This window comes from Oncorhynchus mykiss, chromosome 3 (assembly GCF_057628025.1).
Source record: "Oncorhynchus mykiss isolate SJ-2025 chromosome 3, ASM5762802v1, whole genome shotgun sequence".
NCBI classification, from domain to species: Eukaryota; Metazoa; Chordata; class Actinopteri; order Salmoniformes; family Salmonidae; genus Oncorhynchus; species Oncorhynchus mykiss.
The window spans coordinates 19,376,762-19,393,026 of NC_143024.1; the positions used below are offsets into that span (position 1 = coordinate 19,376,762).

Below are 16,265 nucleotides of genomic sequence, written 5' to 3' on the forward strand. Positions count from 1 at the left end.
GATCTAGAGTTTTGTATGTGTTTCTGTGTGTGGGGTAAAGGTGATCTAGAGTTTTGTATGTGTTTCTGTGTGTGGAGTAAAGATGATCTAGAGTTTTGTATGTGTTTCTGTGTGTGGAGTAAAGATGATCTAGAGTTTTGTATGTGTTTCTGTGTGTGGAGTAAAGATGATCTAGAGTTTTGTATGTGTTTCTGTGTGTGGAGTAAAGATGATCTAGAGTTTTGTATGTGTTTCTGTGTGTGGAGTAAAGATGAACTAGAGTTTTGTATGTGTTTCTGTGTGTGGGGTAAAGATGATCTAGAGTTTTGTATGTGTTTCTGTGTGTGGGGTAAAGGTGATCTAGAGTTTTGTATGTGTTTCTGTGTGTGGAGTAAAGATGATCTAGAGTTTTGTATGTGTTTCTGTGTGTGGGGTAAAGATGATCTAGAGTTTTGTATGTGTTTCTGTGTGTGGGGTAAAGGTGATCTAGAGTTTTGTATGTGGGGTAAAGATAATCTAGAGTTTTGTATGTGTTTCTGTGTGTGGGGTAAAGGTGATCTAGAGTTTTGTATGTGTTTCTGTGTGTGGGGTAAAGATGATCTAGAGTTTTGTATGTGTTTCTGTGTGTGGAGTAAAGGTGATCTAGAGTTTTGTGTGTGGAGTACAGATGATCTAGAGTGTTGTATGTGTTTCTGTGTGTGGAGTAAAGGTGATCTAGAGTTTTGTATGTTTCTGTGTGTGGAGTAAAGGTGATCTAGAGTTTTGTATGTGTTTCTGTGTGTGGAGTAAAGGTGATCTAGAGTTTTGTATGTGGGGTAAAGGTGATCTAGAGTTTCTGTGTTTCTGTGTGTGGGGTAAAGGTGATCTAGAGTTTTGTCACCTCTAGTTACACAGGTGACATGCTGGCAAAAATGAAGTAAGACGGATTTCAGTTTCCCTGCATTAAAATATTACAATTCTTCAGGTCCTGTTGATAGGATGGTCTGGAATGGAGCTTGTCTAGTATGTTCTCTGGTGATTGGTAATTTACCAATAGAACAGAGCTTGTCTAGTTTGTTCTCTGGTGATTGGTCATTTACCAATAGAACAGAGCTTGTCTAGTATGTTCTCTGGTGATTGGTCATTTACCAATAGAACAGAGCTTGTCTAGTATGTTCTCTGGTGATTGGTCATTTACCAATAGAACGGAGGGTACAGGTGTTTATTTGTCTCCTCAGGGTTCCCACTTGTTTGCCTCTTTTGCAGTGTCTCTTCCTCTTTCGAGTCCCGGGATTAGGGCCTGGTCTGAGCAGTATGTCAACAGCTGCCAACTTGTTGAAGTAGACATCTGAATCCAAATGGAAGTTAGGGATCACTGTTCTGATGTCCAGAAGCTCTTTTTGATCATAGGAAACTATGTTGGAAATAAAGATTCACCCCGTGTATATAGCCAAGTTATCATTGACTATCCACTGCAGAGCCATCTTCATTAATCTTCACACACACACACACACACACACACACACACACACACACACACACACACACACACACACACACACACACACACACACACACACACACACACACACACACACACACACACACACACACACATACACATACACACACACATACACACACACAATGGAGTTCTGAGCCTGTTCACCGGGCCTTGTCCTGGTCCCTGCCCCCTGTTGGTCAGCCCCTGAACCCATGGAGGCCTGGACTAGCAGAGAACATAGTGTGTTTGGCACATTTACTCATTTATTCATTCTTGCTTGATTTCTGCAATGTGCTCATTTTTGTTTTTGTCAGTCTTGTTTTTTAGTGGCACAAAAGAAGTGAATACTAAATGTGGGATAAAAAAGGTGGGCTATACTGTATTATAATGCATTATTTTGAGAAGCTTTGTGTTGCTAATTTACCTGTGTGCCTGCTGACTATATGGCTACAGGGGACCCAGAAGATTAGCTACACAGATAACATCTTAATGATTCAATAGGATAACATCTGACTGACAGACACAGTCACAGATCAGCTCTCCTAGAACCTTTAGGTAGACTTTTACATTACATTAGATTCACTTATTTTATCAAGTGTACCATGGTATTGTTATTTCTCATTTTCATGTTGTTGAATATGTGAGCCTATAATTAGGGGGGGATCACTTTTATGGTCACAACAAAAGAAACACAAAAACTATTTTGAGTGCGTCATGAATTCATTTCAATGTCACAAAAATGGCGATAGGCCTATATATTTCTGTCCATGGCTTTGATAATATCATATAGATTGGATAAAGTGTTCATGGCGTCTCTAGTTGAATAGTCAGAGCAGCGGGGCGTTTTTCCCGCTGCTATTGGCTATACAACCAGGAGAGGCGTGGCTCCGTTAGACAAAACAGTCAACGCGCCTCGGACTGAACCGTACAAACCGCTGTTAAAGTCAATAGAAGGAGGTCTCAACCCTAGAGAAAAGCAACAGCTGTAGACCAGCACCCTTATCATACAGTTCTTTTGACAGTGTGCACATTCTGCACAGACTTATTCTGCAATAACTGACAGTATTTGTTGGTGTTCTGGTCCAAAATCAGCAGCTATGGATTTGGTGTGGCTGGTGTGTTTGGCTGTGAGCTTCGGAACCTGGTTCGCCTCTGCAGAGAGACATAGCGTCTTCTGGAATAGCACCAACCCAAAGTAGGTGTTCTTAATCTCTTTCTTTCTGTGTGTGCGTATTTTGGTGTAGCACACATTAAAAGTATGTGTGGTTTCTGTTTACGCGCACCTAGTGCTCAACTCACTTTGAGAATGACTATCTGACACTACACCAGGCCAACTTAAATACTCTTTCTGTCATGGGATAAATACTGTGTGTCTCATCCACTCAATGGATAGCCTACGCGCTGAATTTCCTCGGTTCTTTATCAGACATCCCGCCCCACTGGACACACACGGCCTGGTTGAATCAACGTCGATTGGTTCAACATTTCATTGAAATGACGTGGAATAGAAGTTGACATCTGGATTTTGTTATTGCTTTTATTTCTTCCACTTGTAGGATATTAGGTGAAAGCTGTGTGCCTTGTTGTATTAGCTGTCTGCTTGCCCTTTTAACCAGGTAACAGAATTGTAATCAGGCTATGGGAGGCCAATCGCGCAGCAGGGCATAAACAGAGAACAAGGGAAAGATTGGGAACGAATTCTGAGACAGATGGACAGACAGAATCAACCATATATATGATATCGATACATAGACAGACTTCCTCACACAGCATAAAAATAAAGCCTGACATGAACCAACTCGACCTGAGTGTCTGAATATAGACTGTATGTCTGTGTTTCACTCTAGTGGTGCTGTTGACAGTCTGACACTTCAGCTCTCCAAAGGGGGGAGAGGGGGTGAGATGTCCAATGCTGATTGTTTTGGTCAGAAATTGTAATGCTACCCTGCCACTCAGTGGGATCAATGGAGCTTGACAGCATATGTGAGGCAGTGTGATTTATTGAGCTTTTAGCACAGAGCTGAAGATGGTGAGAAAGAAGGATGGATTATTTTATAGAGAAAATGGACAAAGACTGAGGGGTCACGGTTTCAGCTGACTGGGTCGACGTTACTGTACCTTCTTATCGGCCTTTTTGTGTTACCTTAATTCGATTTGCACTTTGTCTCTGTAGCCTAATTATCCTTAGGACAATGATGATGACAGAACACTAAATTAGATTTCCTATAAAATGGGAAAGACATTGGTTTTGTAATTGAATTAATGACGTGAGCACAGGAAAATATTGTTGACGAGTCATACCATGTCATGCGTCGTGACGTAATGGGTTTTGTCGGTGTGAGTCAGTCGTGTACTTTACCTGTTCTGTACGCAGGTCTGACTTCACCTGGGTTTGTCGGTATGACAGCACTGAGACGGTGCCTCGAGCACAAGGAACACGACTTCTGTTGATCAGGTGACATGAGGAAGAGAAGGACATCTGAACTAAACTCTTAGTCCATAATGACAAAAGAAAGCGGTTATAGAGGAGGAATCGGAGCTTCAGAGTTGTAGGTCAAGTGAGAATTGCTATGAATGCAGAGAAATATAGAAAGAACATTTGAGGGGCAGTGTTCTGAGTCTGTGTGTGTGTGTGTGTTTAACTATACTTGTGCGGACAGGAAGTCCCCACCACAATAGTAAACAAACATTTGACCAACTGGGGACATTTTGTTGATCCCCACAAGATCAAATGTTATTTCTAGGGTTAGGAGCTAGGTTTAGGTTAAGGTTAGGGTTGGGGGTTAACCTTGTCCCCACAAGTTTAGCCGCGCAAGACTGTGTTCTTTAATCCGGCTCTGGACTACATTCCCACTCTAACTTGTGTTGCATAACATCATCATCAACAACAACAATCATCATGTACACTAATCCTTTTCGTAGCAGACTAAAGATAGACCAACACATAACCAGACAGAGAAATATGTTCACACATCACATGTAGACACAAACAAGCATGTCCAGACACACACACTCTCACATACACGTTGACACAGTCTCACATGAACAAAAACAAACTACATGGAAACTCACTGCGCCAGTTTTATGTGGGAGCATTGATGCACTCAGTGTCCACTGAAGACCGATAGACTCACACTGATAACTATTACTCATGATACAAGCTCTACTCACACATTCTCTACTGCATATGTCTCACACACACACACTTTTTTCCCCAGAAGTCTTTATCTAAAGTCTTTGAAAACCTCCAATTGGAACTCGGTGAATGTGGTTTTCAGAAGGAGAGTAATCAGTGTTAAAAATGAAGACTTAATCCTAGTCTGGCCCGTACCCACCTGCTACTGTTACCACACGTTTACTGTATAATCGCTCGTCCTTCTCTTTAATCCCTCGTTCTCAGTTTCCCTCTTTCTTTTTCAACTTTCTCTTTCTCTCTGGGCAGTTTTCAGTCTTCTTTCAGCCTGAAAGCCCAATCTGGTCCCTCAACTGTCGTCCCACTTTACACTGTGTCTCAACCACCTGATTCACTCTCATGTGATCAATCTGTCAGTCAGACTGACAGCCAGTGAATCACTGAGTTTAATTGATTCTAATTTATTCCTGGCTGATTGATCTAAGGCGATCAGGTGTAAACTGATGTTTACTGACTGACTTCGGATGGTAACACACAGATCGCTCAGTGAGTGTGTACAGTTGTCAGTCTCCAACTTGACTGGTATAGAAACTGGTTTTTCGCTGTGTGTGTGTGTGTTAGTGTGCGCGAGAGACTGGGCTTGTTTCGACCTGATCCAACAGCTTAATCATTAGTTCTGGCGCAATGCCTTGTTACTGGAAAGTTTTTTTGTTTTTGACTGAGGGTGAGTGTGTAGTGTTGCCTGAACTCCAATGTCAGAGAAAGGGAGGGGCCCTGCATGTAGGCGATATTACGGAGCACTGGTAAATCAGTGACACACACACACACACACACACACACACACACACACACACACACACACACACACACACACACACACACACTCTCTCTCTCTTGGGGCAGGAGGGAGGAGTTGGGTGTTAATATTAGTAGCAGCCAGCATTCCACACTTCCCCTGTTACTATACTCAACTCTGTCAGCTGTGTTCGACCCCCCCCCCCCCTTCCTTCCTTCTCTCCCTCCCTCTGTACCTGTCTGTTCCTCTCTCCATCTCCACTCCCTCTTCTCCACACCAGCTGCGTCTTCTCCAGCTTGTTATTGCCTGACCACCTCTATCTCACTCTCTCTGTTTCCATGAGTTCATCTCTACCACATATTCAAGTATTCATGTTCTCCTCTCCTATATAGCTATACATTTCCTCTGTCTTTTGTCTTTCTCTCTCGTGTTGTTGAGGTGTTGGGCTTGTCTGAACAGATATGTCCTAGAGGAAGAGGTTTAGGGTTGTGGTGGCTTGTGGCTGGTGGGGGAAGAGGGTGGTGTGGTTGTAAAGTTAAATGTGTGATTTTCTTCTCTGTTGTAAAGCTCTTCTTTCCTCTGGCTATATTCCCCCTCTCTCTATTCTGAAACCCTCCCCTCTCTATTCTGAAACCCTCCCCTCTCTATTCTGAAACCCTCCCCTCTCTCTATTCTGAAACCCTCCCCTCTCTCTATTCTGAAACCTTCCCCTCTCTCTATTCTGAAACCCTCCCCTCTCTCTATTCTGAAACCCTCCCCTCTCTCTATTCTGAAACCCTCCCCTCTCTCTATTCTGAAACCCTCCACGCTCTCTATTCTGAAACCCTCCACGCTCTCTATTCTGAAACCCTCCCCTCTCTCTATTCTGAAACCCTCCACGCTCTCTATTCTGAAACCCTCCACGCTCTCTCTCTCTCTCTCTCTCTCCTTCTCCCCTCCCCTCTCTCTATTCTGGATCCCACCTTTCAATTCAAGGGGCTTTATTGGCATGGGAAACATATGTTAACATTGCCAAAGCACGTCTCTCTCTCTACCACCTCATCTGTCGCTCTGGGTCTCTAATCCTACAGCAGAATGAGGGGGAAATACATGCGCACACAGATTACAGACGATCTGAGCTGTAATCTGACTAGCTGACCCATAGACACGAAAATCGTCATTGTCATTCTGCTGCATTTTATATTTAGAATAGATTATATCCCTGTTATCTCTCTGGCGTAACGTGTGTGTGTGAGAATCTGAAGCTCCTTAAATATGTAGAGGAACATATCCTACATAGAACAATCAATTAAAGGAGCCAATAGGGTAGGTATTTCCAGTCAGTCAGCTACACAGTGTATAGTTCTGTCCATTCAATCACATCTAGGCATATAGCTTGTTTCCTGCTGACATAACAGCTGTCTTACCTAACACTCTCACACACACATTATCATGGATGTAACATAAAACGCTTTGCCGTGTTTAAATTATGTATTTTTTTTAAATACTTTAATTAGCACCACCTGGGCCCCCTTCCATCTCAACTCTTCCTCTCTGCTCCTTATCTATGGTCCAGACTTCCTCTCCCTCTCTCTGTTAGTCCCTCTCTTTCTCACAGACCCTGCTCTGTTTTCCTGAGTAGATTTCCACACAGATCACAGCAGCTTGCTGTGTCTCCCCACTGTTACTGTTTGACTCAATTCTACAGGACTGAGGACTGCTTTATCCTCACGTTATCACATTGTGTGTGTAGGGTCATGTTTGTGTGTCCAGTATCATCTCATGTAGCGGTTCAGAGATGGCTCTCTGTCGCCCCCTAAGGGCCACTTCCAGTCTCAGCTCAGGACTGACTTCCTTCCTTCCTTCTCTGTTTGAAGCAGCCAGGATATTTCCAACAATAATTTTTGCAATTCATGACATTCACTTTGACTGAATGAAAATAGTTTTGACCCCAACCGTGTTATTGTGTATAATCCAGATTGAACCAGGGTTAGTTGGAATATAATCGCCCTGGTTGAGAGACCTGTGAGTCTAGTTCTCCTCATTGACCCAAACCAAGCTGCATATCTAGCAACCTGCCAACATCTAGCCTTTTTCTATTCATCTGGAAGAGAGAGTTGGGAACAGAAAGCGGGAGATGGGTAAAAGAGAGGAAGGGATTTGTGTTGAGAAATTAGGCTGTCATGAGGAGCTCTGATATTATGTTACCTTTTTAAGAGCAAGGGAAGAATAGAGGAGGGATGAACGGAGGGGGATGGGTTAATTTAGAGCGCATAAAGGGGAGACAGACGGAGGGAGGAGAGATGGGACATGGATGAATGGATGGCTGGCTGGAGGGAGGGGAGAACAGGTTGTTGACATTTTTTAAAGGCTCTCAAACCCTGCAATTCCTTATAAAGAATCTCACATACGATGAATAGGTGGTGGTAGTACTAATTGGAGTCTGGATGTGATAATGGGGGTTGGGACAGAATGATTAGACTCCTGTTATTCTGACCTGTTGGAGCATGACAGACAGAAGAATGGCCTCTTTGGAACTCTCCTCTTGGGCGAGAATGTGGGAGATTAGAGAGAGAGAGATTAGAGTGTTCTAGAGGTTCTACTAGGGGAGTTGGTGTATAATACTGTATTCGTAGATACAACTCAAACCCAGATTACAACTGACAGGCCTATATCCTCTTGAGTTGAGGTGTGAATGTGGGATACCACAGTGAATTAATAGGGTCATTTATATGCCTGTGTGTGCAGATTTATAGTTGTCTGGTGTGAGAGCATTCTATTCCACAGACTCTCACAAACCCCAGAAGCCCTGTCATGACATTCCTCGTGTGTGTGTGTGTTGCTGACTATCTGTGGAGTATATGGTGGGTTTTGTTAACAGTGCTGACTCTCCTTCAGACCTGCTGTGTGTGTATGTGTGTGACTAGACTCTCCCTTGCTGAGTCAGTGGGAGTGTGTATGAGGATTCTGACTCTGAACTCTAACCACTGTGACCTGCCTGACAGTTTGTAACATTCCCCAAAGAATGAGAGCAGGAGGAGACGGGGAGAAAGGAGAGCATTTTGGTTGTGGGTTTTTATATGGAAAACACAGGAGGGATGGAGGGATGGTAGGGAGAGAAGAGAAGAGAGATGGGCCTTTAAGTAGGGAAGAGAAGAGAGGGATGGGATGTGAATCTAGAGGGGAGAGATGTGATAACAGCAAGAGATGAGGAGAGGACTTCGAAGCTGTTGATCTTAATGAGGTGTTAAATAACTCACCCAAATCACCCTACTGTCATAACCACCTACCACACTCACACTCAAAGCAAACACACACACATCTGTGACGCAGTAGCTGCAGTAGCAGCTCTGAGAACTGTTCAGTTCAGAGGATAGGTGAAGGGAGACTACCTTCCACCCTGGCTGTTTACACACACCTCAGTGAGACACACACACACACCTCAGTGAGACAGGCAGGCTCTGCCCTGATAAACAGATGTGCTCAAGTGCCTGGGCTGTGAGGTGGCCTGAATTCTGGTATTCAGAGAACCTCGCTCTCCCTCACACACGTGTAGCTATCACATTAACGCAACTCTCACTCTCTTGTGAACTGTCAGAGTAGAAGGACGAAGGAGAGGGAAAGACTATACTGTTAGGGAGGGAGGAAGGGGTGCTTGTGTTCCAGTTGTGAGTCTGGCCCTGTCTCAAATGGCTTCAATCAGCTGAACTTCTCCCAGATCCCTAGGCTGAGATTGCACACACACACACACACACACACTCACACAACCCCTTCCATTGATAAGTACGGCCGTCAACGTTACTGTAAATCTAGCTTCATCGTGATTATTGTACAGAGTAAATTCATGGGAAACATGGACCACGTGCAAAATGCTGAGAGCCATAGTAGCTTCAACACACCTCACCTTATCACATCTACATCAGCCTCTACTAGTGAGCAGAGGACACTGAGCACAGCCTTGGGGCTAGAGGGGGTGAAGGATGGGCAGACTGGAGTCTAGTCAGCTCCAGGGTTTATGTCTTTGGGGGGAGGAGTAATTACACCCTATTCAGAACCCTGTTGTGGGCAACAGCTTGGCCCCAGACCCCAGATAGCTTTTAATTAAGTAGGAAGAGCAACAAAGGGAGATCTGAAAGTGTGATTGTTTGTAGTGACTGAGATTAGCAACAGAATATGTGTTTTGACAGCTTTAGACAGGAACATGTTTTTAAGGAGAAGCTGTGATTAGTGTGGCAGTGCAGTTCTCTCGTGCCGTTCGTCTCAACCCTGTCATTACCAGTCTGAGTCAAAGAAAATAAATAAGAAAGGAACACAGATTTGTTTGTCAATTAAGCGCTTGAACCGCAGACCGGTGTGTGTGCATGCGAAGGCTAAGCCAAAGATATCATCCTGTTTTGAAGTGGTGTGAGAAAGAGGCTAATCTAGCTATTAGCCCTGGCTAATGAGCCTAGGTACGGGCTCTGCTAACAATACATGTTGTAACAGGCAGGTTACTCTCGCTAGGTCTCTCTCTCTCTCACACACACACACACACACACACACAGTGGCAGGGGGGTTAGAGACCCACATGGAGCCAGTGTGTCTGTCACTTAAGGACAACAACAACAGTAGAGAAAGGAGGGATGGAAGGAGGGAGGCAGGATACCAGATACCTCCTGTTCCAGGCTTTGATGTTTGGACACACACTAACACAACATAAACATGTATGAACTGGGTTCTTTATACTGTCTCTCTCACACACAAAGCTAGTGTATACATTACTATGAACCCTTCCTCCCTAATTAAAGTGCCACCAGCTGCCTGTGATACAGATGCTCTCTCTCTCTCGTGGCACAGAACAGAGCCACACACCCAGAGTATGTGGCAGGGTGTTTGTGCTGTGGCCTGTGTGGATGTCTGTTCAGCCCAGGGCTGGGAACCAATGAGACTCTGACGTGCATATTCTACTGATTACATCCTCAGGGATAACAAGCTCTTACCCACAAACTCAACCTCTCTTCCAGAAAAGTGTGTGTGTGTGTGTGTACACACACGTGTACCCTGCGCCAGCACCACTGACTCCACTCGGCAACACAACTCATAGTCCCTGTGTGAGCTGAATCCTAATAGGCCTGGAGGACAGCTGGAAATCACTGTTTTAATTTGATACCCAGATACAGCACTTTGTTTCTTTCATCTCTCGAACTTTCCTTCCCACCAGAAATATACGTTCCACTGCTCTACCCAATGTTCTAGGGTTTATTTCATGAGGTGTGTGTGTGTTAGACATTTGTGTCCTTTCACGTGTATACCTCAGTAGATTGGAGGGGTTGACTAGAGGGAGGGAGGGTGAAACAACCACCACCACAACAACAGTTTAAAAAATCTAGAACTGAGATGGAGGGAGAGCTTAAAGAATCATAAAGTCAATGGAGGGTGAAGATGAAAACGAACCTCCATCTGGAGGGAGGAAGAAAGAAGTAGGAAGAGACAGAATCAGGGGTGAAGAGTCACTAGAGGAGTAAAAACAGTCACACCCACTGACACTCCAACAGGTGGAGAGGGAAAGAAGGAGAGGGACAAAGAGAGAGATGATAACTAACCCATTCAAATGACTTGTGTAGGAAGGGAAAGAGAGAGATTAAATGACTTGTGTAGGAAGGGAAAGAGAGAGATTAAATGACTTGTGCAGACAGCGCATGTATATGACAGACAGACAGAGAGACAGAAGGAGAAACTGTCACTCAATCTATTCTCCATGGACACAGCTGGTCAGTGAAACTCTACTCTTAAAACAACATGAGTGGAACGCTCCAGAAAACAGATGAGGGGTCGGCAGAAAGAGTGTAGGCGTGTAGTGGTGTGTTCTTGTCTAAATAAATCCATCAAACAAGTTCAGCCAGTGACTCCTGATTGGCTACTCAGTAATTCTCATTGTCTGGGTGACAGGTCTACACTAAGACTCACGCAATCACACACACGTGCAGGTGCAAATACACACACACACACACTGTCTGTTTGGGCTGAGTCTTATTAACAGCTTTTTGTGTTTATAATTGTCCGTGAGTGTTTATTATGAGAGTGTGTTTATGATTGTCTGTGAGTGTTTATTATGAGTGTGTGTTTATGATTGTCTGTGAGTGTTTATTATGAGTGTGTGTTTATGATTGTCCGTGAGTGTTTATGATTGTCTGTGAGTGTTTATTATGAGTGTGTGTTTATGATTGTCTGTGAGTGTTTATTATGAGAGTGTGTTTATGATTGTCTGTGAGTGTTTATTATGAGAGTGTGTTTATGATTGTCTGTGAGTGTTTATTATGAGAGTGTGTTTATGATTGTCCGTGAGTGTTTTATTATGAGAGTGTGTGTTTGAATAAGTCAGTTCTTCCATGCGTGTTTGTTCATGTGAGAGGAACAGCCCACCCAAACATGGGCTCAACTCTGTCATCTGGCTGGGAATGGGCTGTGATGATATTTCATAATGTTGCGTTTGTTCCTTCAGTCAGTCAGAGACGACTACTAGATGTAAGGTCATCTAAAGATAATAGCCAGCCATGTCACTAACCACTTTTCTTCTCTTCTCTCGCTCCCTAGTTTCCTATGGGATGAGTACACAGTGGAGGTGAAAATCAACGACTACTTGGACATCATCTGTCCTCACTACACGCGCGGGGAGCTGCCATCCCAGGAGGCCGAGCGGTACGTGCTGTACATGGTGGAGAAGGAGGACTATGAGGTGTGTAAGCCCCACTCCTTCGACCAGCTGCGTTGGGAATGTTCCCGGCCCTTCGCTGCCCACGCCCCCGAGAGGTTCTCCGAGAAGTTCCAGCGCTTCACCCCCTTCACCCTGGGCAAGGAGTTCAGACAGGGAGAGAGCTACTACTATATCTGTAAGTATATCAATACTGTAGTAGTACTACACATGAACTAATACCACTACTGTCTATGTGCAGTACTTCTGAATGAATACTATCACTTAACTGTACTGACTACTCTAACACAATGCTTGGGTATTTGTACTAAACATCTCTTCTCCCTCTTCAGCCAAGCCGCTGCATCACCACGGCCAGGAGTGTCTGAGACTGAAGGTGGATGTGGTTGGACCTCATGGTGAGCTCCATTCCCCTGTCTCCGTCAACATGCTAGCATGAGCCTCTGTTAGCTTTAGCCTTTAGAGGTTTTTCCTATGGTAGCATTAGCTTCCGTTAGCATCAATGGCTAGGCTTAGTGTTCCCCATATTCAGTGGTGTTCATACAATCTAGTTCTTACCAATGACTTCTTGTCTTCTACAGGTTCTGGGAAGGCCAAGGCTGACAAAGACAAGGATGGAGCGATGGAGGAAGTGATGGATGAAGGAAAGGGAAAGATGGGGGGAGGAGGAGGAGGAGTGCACAACCCCTCCAACAGGCTTCCAGCCGGTACGTCTCCCATCTGTCCATCCAGTGAGACAGTCAGATGTACAGTAGAATTGTTCCACTTGTTTCTGATAATAACATGTTCTCTCTCTTTCTACAGATGACCCTACTGTGTTGGAGCCTAAGGTTCAGAAGAGTGTGGGTAGTTCAGGTGTTCAGCTGGTCTCCCTGTCGGTCTTCTTCACCCTGTTCCCCGTCCTACTATCCCTGTTATTATATTGACTGAGTTAAAGACCTAGCTACAGAGACACTGTCAACCCAATGCTGGACATTGGCACAGAGAAGATTTTTATAGATATTTTTATATTTGCAACTGGACTGAGCTGCTGTTTGTGTGTGTGGTGTGTGTGTGTGTGTGATTGGAACGTGGATCGTTCCAGAGACTATCTTCAAGAGGATTTTCTGAAGGATGTTTTTCTACATGTTTTTGTAAATGAAAGAGGATGGATGCTATTCTCCATTTGATCTGTATGGACACTTGGAAACCCCACTGACTTTGGAACAGATCTAACTGGAAATGTGATGTACTAATCATTATTAGAAAACTGACAAAGGGATAACTGTTTTCATGATTACCCTGAATTGAAGTTTAACAGTGATATACACTGGGTGTAAAAAAAACATGATCAGTACCTTCCTAATATTGAGTTGCACCCCCTTTTGCCCTCAGTACAGCCTCAATTCGTCAGGGCCTGGACTCTACAAGGTGTCGAAAGCGTTCCACAGGGATGCTGGTCCATGTTGACTCCAATGCTTCCCACAGTTGTGTCAAGTTGGCTGGATGTCCTTTGGGTGGTGAAAGATTCTTGATACACACACAGGAAACTGTTGAGCGTGAAAAACCCAGCAGTGCTACAGTTCTTGACCCACTCAAACCGGTGTGCCTTGTACCTACTACCATACCCCGTTCAAAGGCACTTCAATATTTTGTCTTACCCATTCACCCTCTTAATGGCACACATAAACAATCCATGTCTCAATTGTCTCAAGGCTTAAAAATCCTTCGTTAACCTGTATCCTCCCCTTCATCTACACTGATGGAAGTGGATTTAGCAAGTGACATCATAGTCTGACATGGAAAGAGCAGGTGCTCCTAATGTTTTGTACACTCAGTGTATAATGTGGGTACATATGGTTCAATCTGAAATAGTTTGAGCCAAAGCCTACAGTAGTCCTCTGAAACAGCCTCATGTTTCCTCCTCTACATGTAGAGACTTGCTGTATATAGATGTATATGTATTAACTGACCCTCCTCTACATGTAGAGACTTGCTGTATATAGATGTATATGTATTAACTGACCCTCCTCTACATGTAGAGACTTGCTGTATATAGATGTATATGTATTAACTGACCCTCCTCTAAGCACGGTTCATGTCTTGTTTAGTGTAGTAGATACTCAGGTCAATGGGGATGTTTCTTCTTGACATGTCACTAAAATCAAACTACAGTGTATTTGTCACGTCCACAGGATACAGCAGGTGTGAACAGTACAGTAAAATGTTTACTTGCAACTCTTCCTCAACAATGCAGTATTCAATTATAATTCACTGTACAAAACCCAATGATGTGACGGATGCATACTCTAAAGCACAGATTATCACACACTAGAACAAAACACACATTCTATGTTGTAGATATACACAGATCTCTACATAACCAGATCCTCTGTCATTGAGATGGTACAACAGCTTCTTGTGAACAAATTGGGATTGTTTTAGTCATTGCTGGTTTGCTTTTGTATGTCTTTATGGTTTAGTGTTGAACAGATGTGTGTGTGTGTATAGGAACGAGATGGAGGGAATGGGAGTTGAGGGGAAGAAGGAGAGCAAAGCGCTAATGACAGGATTCTGAGTGGGTGTTGTGATTGCATGATGGCTGGGAGCTGTGCTTCCTTCCTTTACTGATGGTCATTCATCGCATACTCTGATATACTGTAAACAACGTCACACAAACAACATAACCGGTACACTGGACATTATGGTGTGTGCACAGCACAGTAGGTTGGTGGCACCCTAATTGGGGAGAACTGACTCGTGGTAATGACTGGAGTGGAATTGGTGGATTGGTATCTCATACATAAACACCTGGTTGCCAGGTGTTTGATGCCATTCCATTAGCGCCGTTCCGGACATTATTATGAGCCGTCCTCCCCTCAGCAGCCTCCTGTGGTTTACAGGTGTTACACAAAATGCAAAGGAAATCCCTACATACAGACACTGTATTGTCATTTGTTTTTGTAAATATTTGTATGGAAAATGTGTACATAGAAAAATATGGAAATAACAGCATTTGTTTAAAATGTGAAAACTTTAATGTAATTAAAAAACAGTGATGTAATAAATCTGACTTGAGTGCTTTCAATTCTCACATTTTATAGCCAAAGGTAAAGACGTTGATGGTCACACTTTCAAAGTTGTTACTTTTGACACAATTCACAGCTGGAGTTAATCTTTCACTGCAACATTCTGTCATTTTGATGGTTGACAAAGGTGACTCTCCAAGCGCCCCCCCCCCCCCCCCTGCCCTCTGAAGAAATCTCATCCTTTCGCCAACTCCCCTCATGTCTTTCCTGTGCGTTTCTCACCTTCCCTCGCTTTTGCGATTTCTGTCTTTCACCCTGGGCTGGTTTTCTCTGGCTATAACATCACAGCCCTCTGGCCAAACATCGGTGTGGAGAGGGATGAGAGAGATACTATTTGGCCCTAAACAGAGAGTACACAGTGGCAGAATACCTGACCCCCTGTGACTGACCCAAACTTAAGGAAAGCCTTGTGTAACGAGTGCGCTGAGAGTCGGGAAGCAAGTTCAGGGAGTGAGTGTTTTAATTAATAAACAACTAAATACCAAACAACAAACGCACAGAAATTATGATGCCTGGGGAAGGAACCAAAGGGAGTGACCTATATACTCAGGGAGTGATGGAGTCCAGGTGAGTCTGATGACATGCAGGAGCGCGTCACAATGGTGACAGGTGTGTGCCATAACGAGCAGCCTGGTGACCTAGAGGCCGGAGAGGGCGCACCCGTGACACTTTGACTATGTACAGACTCAGTGAGAATTGCCTTGCTATTGAGAAAAGCTGCCATAGTCAGACATGGCTCTTGAGAAGACAGGCTATGTGCACACTGCCCACAAAATGAGGTGGGAACTGAGCTGCACTTCCTAACCTCCTGTCCAATGTATGACCATATTAGAGAGACATATTTCCCTCAGATTATACAGATCCACTGTTCATTTTTATTGTTTATTTCAGTTGTGTATTTTCTATTTCACTTGCTTTGGCAATGTTAACATGTGTTTCCCATGCCAATAAAGCCTCTTGAATTGAAAATAATAATAATAATTTGAGAGAGCACAGGGGGAGGAGAGAGGGGTGACAGGAGACCATGAGCAAACTGACACCTGGGTATGAAAGTGCTACTCTCGCTCTCTCCCTCATACTCTCCCTTGCCCTTTTGTTTGCTATCTTGTCTCTTCTCTCCCCTCCCTCCCTTTCTC

The 16,265-nt window shown here is 44.0% G+C and overlaps 1 protein-coding gene across 1 annotated transcript; it reads left to right on the forward strand.

Annotated features, from left to right (window-relative positions):
- The first annotated feature begins 2,354 nt into the window (after nt 1-2,354).
- efna1b (ephrin-A1b) lies at nt 2,355-15,108 on the forward strand. Its single transcript, XM_036967642.2, has 5 exons — nt 2,355-2,657; nt 11,944-12,239; nt 12,394-12,459; nt 12,643-12,768; nt 12,866-15,108. The coding sequence occupies exons 1-5, from the start codon at nt 2,560-2,562 to the stop codon at nt 12,985-12,987; spliced, it is 708 nt and encodes a 235-aa protein (XP_036823537.1). The 5' UTR covers nt 2,355-2,559; the 3' UTR covers nt 12,988-15,108.
- Nucleotides 15,109-16,265: the final 1,157 nt, after the last annotated feature.

Excerpts from the sequence above, each read along its gene's own strand:
- efna1b (XM_036967642.2), top strand. The coding sequence starts at position 2,560 with ATGGATTTGGTGTGGCTGGTGTGTTTGGCTGTGAGCTTCGGAACCTGG. Across the intron at positions 12,240-12,393 it reads AGAGAGCTACTACTATATCT|CCAAGCCGCTGCATCACCAC; the intron begins GTAAGTATATCA and ends CTCCCTCTTCAG. Across the intron at positions 12,769-12,865 it reads CTCCAACAGGCTTCCAGCCG|ATGACCCTACTGTGTTGGAG; the intron begins GTACGTCTCCCA and ends CTCTTTCTACAG.